Genomic DNA, 10006 nt, shown 5'->3' with positions numbered 1-10006 from the left:
AATTTATATCCTAACCTTCATCTACTTTAAATGTATCTCTTAACCTTCATCTGCTTAAAATGTATCTCCTAACCTTCATCTGCTTTAAATGTATCTCCTAACCTTCATCTGCTTTAAATGTATCTCCTAACCTTCATCTGCTTCAAATGTATCTCCTAACTTTCATCTGCTTTAAATGTATCTCCTAACCTTCATCTGCTTTAAATGTATCTCCTAACCTTCATCTGCTTTAAATGTATCTCCTAACCTTCATCTGCTTCAAATGTATCTCCTAACTTTCATCTGCTTTAAATGTATCTCCTAACCTTCATCTGCTTTAAATGTATCTCCTAACCTTCATCTGCTTTAAATGTATCTCCTAACCTTCATCTCCTTTAAATGTATCTCCTATTCTTAATCTCCTTCAATTTTTCTCCACCCTGCTCTCCTCCATCTCTACCTCCCCTCATCTGTTCCCTCCCTCACCCCTTTCTCCATCCCAACTTCTGCAGATCCTACACTGCCTTTCCATCCCGTTTCCCTCCCTCCCTCCCTCCCTCCCTCCCTCCCTCCCTCCCTCCCTCCCTCCCTCCTCTATTTCTGCATGTCACACTGCAGCAGTAGGACGATGGAGGGATCACTCTTGGCTGCCTCTTTGAACTCCTCCAGTGTGATCTCATCGTTGTGATCTTTATCCATCTTGGAGAAGATCTTATCCACGCGCTGCTGGGGAGTCAGCCCGTCCTCGTTCATACGCATCATTATCACAGTGCCAACCATCTTATAGATCGCCTAGGAAACAGAGAGAGAGAGAGAGAGGAAAGAGAGAAGGTGGTCAGTAAAGATGGGATGGGGCATTCGTTGGAGACACAGACAGTGAGTCATCAGACAGACACACACAAAACACAAGTATGCAGACAAGCACACTCAAACACACACAGACTCACACACACAGAAACACACACACCTCTATGATCTCCAGCATCTCCATGCGTGTGATCTTGCCGTCTCCGTCTAAGTCATACATGTTGAAGGCCCAGTTTAGTTTCTGCTCAAAGCTCCCCCTAGAGGTGATGGAGAGAACTGTCAAACATAAACATGCAAGTGTGTGTGTGTGTGTGTGCGTGTGCGTGTGCGTGTGTGTGTGTGTGTGTGTGTGTGTGTGTATGTGTGTGTTATGAAACGTACCTTGAGGTGATTGACAGAGCACAGATAAACTCTCGGAAGTCGATGGTCCCGTCACCGTTCTTATCGAAGGTCCGGAAGGCGTGCTGGGCGAACTTCGACGCATCGCCATACGGAAAGAACTGGGTGAGAAAAAGAGATCAAGAAATGTAACGTAGGTCACTGGATAATGTCATAAATCCCTCCAAACTAGTTTCTGGGAAAGCTTTAGGAAGCCCATTTACCACTGTTCTCATTCCTTTCTCCTCTCTCTCTCCCCCTCACCCCTCTTCTCCCCCTCTCTCTGTCTCTCTGTCTCTCTCTCTCCCCCTCTCCCCTCACCCCTCTTCTCCCCCTCTCTCTGTCTCTCTCTCTCTCTCTCTCTCCCCCTCACCCCTCTTCTCCCCCTCTCTCTGTCTCTCTCTCCCCTCTCTCCCGTCACCCCTTTCTCTCTCTCTCTCTCTCTCTCTCTCTCTCTCTCTCTCTCTCTCTCTCTCTCTCTCTCTCTCTCTCTCTCTCTCTCTCTCTCTCTCTCTCTCTCTCTCTCTCTCTCTCTCTCTCTCTCTCTCCCTCTCCTCACCCCTCTTCTCCCCCTCTCTCTGTCTCTCTCTCTCTCTCTCCCCCCTCACCCCTCTTCTCCCCCCTCTCTCTGTCTCTCTCTCTCTCCCCCCTCACCTCTCTGTCTCTCTCTCTCTCCCCCTCACCCCTCTTCTCCCCCTCTCTCTGTCTCTCTCCCCCCTCTCCCCCTCACCCCTCTTCTCCCCTATTTACTGTTACTTCCTCTTCAACCCTCTCCTCCCCCCCTCCCTCCCTCCATCCCTCCCTCCCTCCCTCCCTCCCTCCCTCTCTCTCTCAATTCAATTACATTTCAATTCTGAAGACTTTATTGACATGGCAAGTTAAATGACTTACATTGTCAAAGTATACATATAACAGTAAGCAGTAAGCCATCAATAATAATAGTAGTAGTGAAAATGGGATTACCATTAACAGCAACTACAACAACAATATTAATGAGAATAACAATACATTAAAGCAATAGTAGTAGACCAGTCTCAACATGACTGAGAAGCCACATGGCATGATATGAAAGCCCAAACAAAATGGGAAATATTATTGACATTAAATTGTACCTGTCACACCCTGATCTGTTTCACCTGTCTTTGTGATTGTCTCCACCCCCCTCCAGGTGTCGCCCATCTTCCCCATTATCCCCAGTGTATTTATACCTGTGTTCTCTGTTTGTCTGTTGCCAGTTCGTTTTGTTTCGTCAAGCCTAAAAGCATTTTTCCCCTTGCTCCTGGCTTTCTCAAGTTCCTGTTTTCTAGTTTCCCTGGTTTTGACCATTCTGCCTGCCCTGACCCTGAGCCTGCCTGCCGTTCTGTACCTTGTCACACCACCCTGGATTATTGACCTCTGCCTGCCCTGACCCTGAGCCTGCCTGCCGTTCTGTACCTTGTCACACCACCCTGGATTATTGACCTCTGCCTTCTCTGACCCTGAGCCTGCCTGCCGTTCTGTACCTTTTCACACCACCCTGGATTACTGACCTCTGCCTGCCCTGACCCTGAGCCTGCCTGCCGTTCTGTACCTTGTCACACCACCCTGGATTATTGACCTCTGCCTGCCCTGACCCTGAGACTGCCTGCCGTTATGTACCTTTTGGACTCTGATCTGGATTACTGACCTCTGCCTGCCCTTGACCTGTCGTTTGCCTGCCTTCTGTTTTTGTAATACTCTTTTGTTACTTCAACACTGTCTGCATCTGGGTCTTCTCCTGAAACGTGGTAGTACGAACTGGCCATGACTGACCAAGCAGACTTGGACCAGCTTTTGGTGGCCTATCATGGTTCCTGACGTCTCCGTGTTCATCGCCGCCTGCATGATCTGTCCGAAGAACTAGTCTCCTCGGCAAGCTCCGGCTGGTCTCCTCCAACCTCTGCCTTTTCCTCACCGTCCCTGGTCTCACATATCCCTGGTCTCACATATCCCTGGACTTTGTTACGGGTCTTCCCCCGTCTGATGGCAACACCGCCATTCCTGACAGTTGTGGACCGGTTTTCCAAAGCCGCCCACTTCATTCCTCTCCCCCAAGCTACCCTCCGCCAAAGGGACAGCCCAGCTCATGTTGCAGCACGTCTTCCGGGTCCATGGACTCCCATTGGTCATGGTCTTTGACCGGAGTCCTCAGTTCTCGTCCCGGTTCTGGAAAGCGTTCTGCACACTCATTTGGTCGTCGGCCAGCCTGTCCTCCGGCTTCCACCCTCAGTCCAACGGCCAGTCAGAGCGAGCCAACCAAGACCTGGAGACGACTTTGCGCTGCCTGGTCTCCGCCAACCCCATCACCTGGAGCCAGCAACTAGTGTGGGTCGAATACGCCCGAGACACCCTTCCCTGCTCTGCCATGGGTCTTTCACCCTTTGAGGGTTCCCTGGGTTATCAGCCCCTGGAGCAAGAGGAAGAGGTCGGCATACCCTCGGCCCAGGAAGAGGTCGGCATACCCTCGGCCCAGGAAGAGGTCAGCATACCCTCGGCCCAGGAAGAGGTCGGCATACCCTCGGCCCAGGAAGAGGTCGGCATGTTTGTCCACAGCTGTCGTTGTACCTGGAAGAGAGCCCGGTCGGCTCTTCTCAAGACCACCTACAGGTATCGATGACAAGCGGAACGCCACCGGAACCCCCCGCTCCGCGGTATCGTCTCGGGCAAAAGGTATGGCTGTCCACCTGAGATCTGCCCCTCCAGGTGGAGCCCCGCAAACTTATTGGCCCTTTACACATCTCCAAGATCATTAGCCCCCTCTGCTGTTCGTCTTCTGTTGCCCCGTACCCACCCTCCTTAGTGGGAGACAGGTCACCAGGTCATCTGCGTACAGCAGACACTTGATTTCAGTGTTGTGTAGGGTGAGACCAGGTGCTGCATATTCTTCTAATGTTTTTGCCAATTCATTAATAGTGTTGGACTTGTTGAGCAGCCCTGTTTCACTCCACGTCCCTGAGAGAAGAAGTCTGCTTGTTACCATTTTCTTTTTTTATAATAATTTTTTTCAGCCCCATTTTTTCATGATTATGATCTTGTCTCATCACTGCAACTCCCCAACGAGCTCGGCAGAGGCGAAGGTCAAGTCATGTGTCCTCCAAAACATGACCCGCCAAGCCATGCTCCTTAACACCCGCTCGCTTGACCCGGAAGCCAGCTGAACCAATGTGTCAGAAGAAACACTGTTCAACTGACGACCGAAGTCAGTCTGCAGGCACCCGGCCCGCCACAAGGAGTCGCTAGAGCGCGATGAGCCAAGTAAAACCCCCCCAGCCAAACGCTCCCCTAACCCAGACGACGCTGGGCCAATTGTGCACTGCCCTATGGGACTCCCGGTCACGGCCGGTAGTGACAAAGCCTGAGATCGATGATGCCACAACACAGAGATGCAGTGCCTTTGACAGCTGCGCCACTCGGGAGGCCTGCTTGTTGCCAATTTTAAATGCACATTTGTTTTTAGTGTACATTGATTTAATAACATCATATGTTTTCCCTCCAATACCACATTCTATTAGTTTATAAAAAATACCTTTGTGCCAAATTGAATCAAATGCTTTCTTGAAGTCTACAAAACATGAGTACAGTTGAAGTGAAAAGTTTACATACACTTAGGTTGGAGTCATTAAAACTCGGTTTTCAACCACTCCACAAATTTCTTGTTAACAAACTATAGTTTTGGAAAGTCAGTTAGGACATCTACTTCGTGCATGACACAAGTAATTTTTCCAACAATTATTTACAGACAGATTATTTAACTTATAATTCACTGTATCACAATTCCAGTGGGTCAGAAGTTTACATACACTAAGTTGACTGTGCCTTTAAACAGCTTGAAAAATTCCAGAAAATGATGTCATGGCTTTAGAAGCTTCTGATAGGCTAATTGACACCATTTGAGTCAATTGGAGGTGTACCTGTGGATGTATTTCAAGGGCTACCTTCAAACTCAGTACCTCTTTGCTTGAAATCATGTGAAAATCTAAAGAAATCAGCAAGACCTCAGCAAAAAGACTATTTCCAAACGCCTGAAGGTACCACATTCATCTGTACAAACAATAGACGCGTTCTGTCTACTGGAGATGAACGTACTTTGGTGCAAAAAGTGCAAATCAATCCCAGAACAACAGCAATGGACGTTGTGAAGATTCTGGAGGAAACAGGTACAAAATGATTTATATCCACAGTAAAACAAGTCCTATATCGTCATAACCTGAAAGGCCGCTCAGCAAGGAAGAAGCCACTGCTCCAAAACCGCCATAAAAAGCCAGACTACGGTTTGCAACTGCACATGGGGACAAATATTGTACTTTTTGGAGAAATGTCCTCTGGTCTGATGAAACAAAAATAGAACAGTTTGGCCATAATGACCATCGTTATGTTTGGAGGAAAAAGGGGGGTTGCTTGCAAGCCGAAGAACACCATCCCAACCGTAAAGCACGGGGGTGGCAGCATCATGCTGTGGGGGTGCTTTGCTGCAGGATGTACTGGTGCACTTCACAACATAGATGGCATCATGAGAAAGGAAATGTATGTGGATATATTGAAGCATCATCTCAAGACATCAGTCAGGAAGTTATAGCTTGTTCGCAAATGGGTCTTCCAAATGGACATTGACCCCAAGCATACTTCCAAAGTTGTGGCAAAACTGCTTAAGGACAACAAAGTCAAGGTATTGGAGTGGCCATCACAAAGCCCTGACCTCAATCCTATAGAAAATGTGTGGGCAGAACTGAAAAAGCGTGTGCGAGCAAGGAGGCCTACAAACCTGACTCAGGGAATTTTTACTAGGATTAAATGTCAGGAATTGTTAAAAACTGAGTTTAAATGAGTTTGGCCAAGGTGTATGTAAACTTATGACTTCAACTGTAGATGTTGCCTTTGTTTTGGTTTACTTGTTTGTCAATTAGAGTGTGGAGGGTATAAATGTGGTCTGTTGTACAGTATATAAAAAAAAATAATCAAATCTGGCTTCTGCTCAGGACGTTGTGTTCATCAAGGAAATGACACAGTCTGCTATTTATTGATTTTTCCCAAGTCCCCAAGTTGCTGTTAACGTAAATTCCTCTGTAATTATTTGTGTCAGATTTGTCTCCATTTTCATAGATTGGTGTGATCAATCCTTGGTTCCAAATATCGGGGAAAATACCTGCAGTGAGGATAATGTTGAAGAGTTTGACTATAGCCAATTTGAATATGTGGTCTGTATACTCGATCATTTCATTTAAAATACCATCAGCACCACAGTTCTTTTTGGGTTGGAGAGTGTATAGTTCTTCCAATAATTATTGTTCTGTAATTGGGGTATTCACAGGATTCTGATAGTCTTTGACTGCTGGACTCAAGGATTTGTAATTTTTATTTTTGTGTTGGGCTCTTTGTTATATTGCTGTAGAGGTTAGCAAAGTGATTTCTCCACATATCACAATTTTGGATAGCCAATTCCTCATGGTAATGTTTGTTTAATTTATTCCAATTCTCCCAGAAGTGGTTTGATTCTATGTATTCCTAAATTACATCCAGCGGATTGCTCATGTGCTGTTCCTTTTTTGTTCTTAGGGTGTGTTTGTATTGCTTCAGTGTTTCTTCATATTGAAGGAATATATTTTTTGTTGTCTGGTTCTCTGTGTTTTTGATTAGATATGTTTCTCAATTACTTCCTTAGATTTTTGCAATCATTATCAAACGTGGGGGCTGGTGGGTGTTGGAGCTGGGGTGTGGCTGGTCTGTGCCGGTGCCGCTGTCAGTGGGAGGGTGTTCTGGGGGCTGGGGGGGAGGCGTGCAGCAGGCAGGGCTGGGGAGGCCTGGCTGGTTGAGGTGGGCTCCTCTGCTGTGTGACGGCAGGTCATAGAGAGGTGATCTAGCTGCTCCTGCAGCCTGTCCTCTGTTCTCATTCAGAGACAGCTCCTCTCTTAGTTCGGTCAGCTCCTTATTACTGCTCTGCCTGGCTTTTTTTGAGCTCTCTCACCTCCTTTGTTGGATCAGCCAGCTCTCTCTTGAGTCCGTCTCTCTCTTGCTGAACCTCTTTCAGCTATGTTGCAAGGCTGCTGTCCTGCTCTGTCCAGACCTTGGTTAGGAGCTCCTCTAAGGTGTGGATGTCTGGTTGCTGTTTGCTCACACTCTCCCTGAGCAGGACCACCTCCCCCTCCAGTTTGGTGAACTGATCCCTCATGGCAGCCATGGTGATGAGGAGGGCCTGAGCCTGCTCTGCACTGAGGAGGGCCTGAGCCTGCTCTGCACTGAGGAGGGCCTGAGCCTGCTCTACACTGAGGAGGGCCTGAGCCTGCTCTGCACTGAGGAGGGCCTGAGCCTGCTCTACACTGAGGAGGGCCTGAGCCTGCTCTGCACTGAGGAGGGCCTGAGCCTGCTCTACACTGAGGAGGGCCTGAGCCTGCTCTGCACTGAGGAGGGCCTGAGCCTGCTCTACACTGAGGAGGGCCTGAGCCTGCTCTGCACTGAGGAGGGCCTGAGCCTGCTCTGCACTGAGGAGGGCCTGAGCCTGCTCTACACTGAGGAGGGCCTGAGCCTGCTCTGCACTGAGGAGGGCCTGAGCCTGCTCTACACTGAGGAGGGCCTGAGCCTGCTCTGCACTGAGGAGGGCCTGAGCCTGCTCTGCACTGAGGAGGGCCTGAGCCTGCTCTGCACTGAGGAGGGCCTGAGCCTGCTCTGCACTGAGGGGGTCGCTCTCCTCCTGGGGCGTGTCAAATCAAATCAAATCAAATTGTATTGGCCACATGCGCTGAATACAACAGGTGCAGACATTACAGTGAAATGCTTAACCAACAGTGCATTTCTTTTTAATAAAAAAAAGTAAAATAAAACAACAACAAAAAAGTGTTGAGAAAAAAAGAGCAGAAGTAAAATAAAATAACAGTAGGGAGACTATATATACAGGGAAGTACCGGTGCAGAGTCGATGTGCGGGGGCACCGGCTAGTTGAGGTAGTTGAGGTAATATGTACATGTGGGTAGAGTTAAAGTGACTATGCATAAATAATTAACAGAGTAGCAGCAGCGTAAAAAGGATGGGGTGGGGGGGCAGTGCAAATAGTCCGGGTAGCCATGATTAGCTGTTCAGGAGTCTTATGGCTTGGGGGTAGAAGCTGTTGAGAAGTCTTTTGGACCTAGACTTGGTACTCCGGTACCGCTTGCCGTGCAGTAGCAGAGAGAACAGTCTATGACTAGGGTGGCTGGAGTCTTTGACAATTTTGAGGGCCTTCCTCTGACACCGCCTGGTATAGAGGTCCTGGATGGCAGGAAGTTTGGCCCCAGTGATGTACTGGGCCGTACGCACTACCCTCTGTAGTGCCTTTTGGTCGGAGGCCAAGCAGATGTCATGCAAGGCGGTGATGCAACCAGTAAGGATGCTCTCAATGGTGCAGCTGTAGAATTTTTTGAGGATCTGAGGGCCCATGCCAAATCTTTTCAGTCTCCTGAGGGGAATAGGCTTTGTGGTGCCCTCTTCACGACTGTCTTGGTGTGTTTGCACCATGATAGTTTGTTGGTGATGTGGACACCAAGGAACTTGAAGCTCTCAACCTGTTCCACTACAGCCCTGTCGATGAGAACGGGGGCGTGCTCAGTCCTCTTTTTTTTCCTGTAGTCCACAATCATCTCCTTTGTCTTGTTCACGTTGAGGGAGAGGTTGTTGTCCTGGCACCACACGGCCAGGTCTCTGACCTCCTCCCTATAGGCTGTCTCATCGTTGTCGGTGATCAGGCCTACCACTGTTGTGTCGTCGGCAAATTTAAAGATGGTGTTGGAGTCGTGCCTGGCCATGCAGTCATGGGTGAACAGGGAGTACAGGAGGGGACTGAGCACGCACCCCTGAGGGGCCCCCGTGTTGACGATCAGTGTGGCAGATGTGTTGTTACCTACCCTTACCACCTGGGGGCGACCCGTCAGGAAGTCCAGGATCCAGTTGCAGAGGGAGGTGTTTAGTCCCAGGATCCTTAGCTTAGTGATGAGCTTTGAGGGCACTATGGTGTTGAATGCTGAGCTGTAGTCAATGAATATCATTCTCACGTAGTCTGCATTCTCACATCACTGTTTTTGTAGAGGTCTGCGAAAAGGGTTTCTAGCCTCCCCTTTAGTAGTTTCTGTTTGAAAGCTTTCCTTGTTGTTTCATTTTTGACCTCTGGGGGGGTAGAGAATGGACTCAGTGCTGAGGGGGAGTGGGGACATGGTGCCTGTGGCCTCTGGAGGATAGAGAATGGACTCAGCGCTGAGGGGGAGTGGGGACATGGTGCCTGTGGCCTCTGGAGGGTAGAGAATGGACTCAGTGCTGAGGGGGAGTGGGGACATGGTGCCTGTGGCCTCTGGAGGTTAGAGAATGGACTCAGCGCTGAGGGGGAGTGGGGACATGGTGCCTGTGGGTTCTGCTACTACTGCTGCTGCTGCTCTGTTGCCATGGCAACCAGTTTTGTTTGTCTGCTGCTGTTGCTAGCTAGCTCTAATTTAGCTCAAAAAACAGTAGTGAAAGGTCTTCACACACAAAAACAGAAGATATGTTTAAAGTTAGAGTCAGTGCTTCTTTTTGATTTACTCAGTTTGGTCGTTTGATGTAGTTGTATTAACTTGCTAGGTTTGTTCTAGCTCCATTTTCTGGCTAGCTTGTTAGCCTGCTGGCTAGGTTTTTGTTGTGTAGCTAGCTAGCGAGAGTTAAAACTTCTCAATTTGTGGCACAAAGTTTAAAAAATATATATTCTGAACATGTCTGTAGCTCTCCCTCCCTTCATTTTACATGTACGTTTTAGTCATTTAGCAGACTCTCTTATGCCTTGATAAGTTCCTTTCCTGAGGATGGCTCACCCCTCACAGTTTTGGGGGAT

At 48.5% G+C, this 10006-nt stretch overlaps 1 protein-coding gene across 1 annotated transcript in view; it reads right to left on the bottom strand.

The window, feature by feature from the left end:
* Nucleotides 1–573: 573 nt before the first annotated feature.
* hpcal4 (hippocalcin like 4) overlaps nt 574–10006 on the bottom strand; it is a 57752-nt gene continuing 48319 nt past the window's right edge. Inside the window, exons 3-5 of the mRNA XM_041902011.1 lie at nt 1168–1286; nt 947–1043; nt 574–771 (exon numbers count right to left, since the gene is read on the bottom strand). Coding sequence (XP_041757945.1) covers nt 574–771; nt 947–1043; nt 1168–1286 — 414 coding nt within the window. The remainder of the gene's footprint in view (nt 772–946; nt 1044–1167; nt 1287–10006) is intronic.

Source organism: Coregonus clupeaformis, chromosome 17 (assembly GCF_020615455.1).
Source record: "Coregonus clupeaformis isolate EN_2021a chromosome 17, ASM2061545v1, whole genome shotgun sequence".
In the NCBI taxonomy this organism is placed as follows: domain Eukaryota; kingdom Metazoa; phylum Chordata; class Actinopteri; order Salmoniformes; family Salmonidae; genus Coregonus; species Coregonus clupeaformis.
The sequence above is the reverse complement of the archived record's forward strand: the minus strand, read 5'-3'. Positions and strand labels throughout refer to the sequence as shown.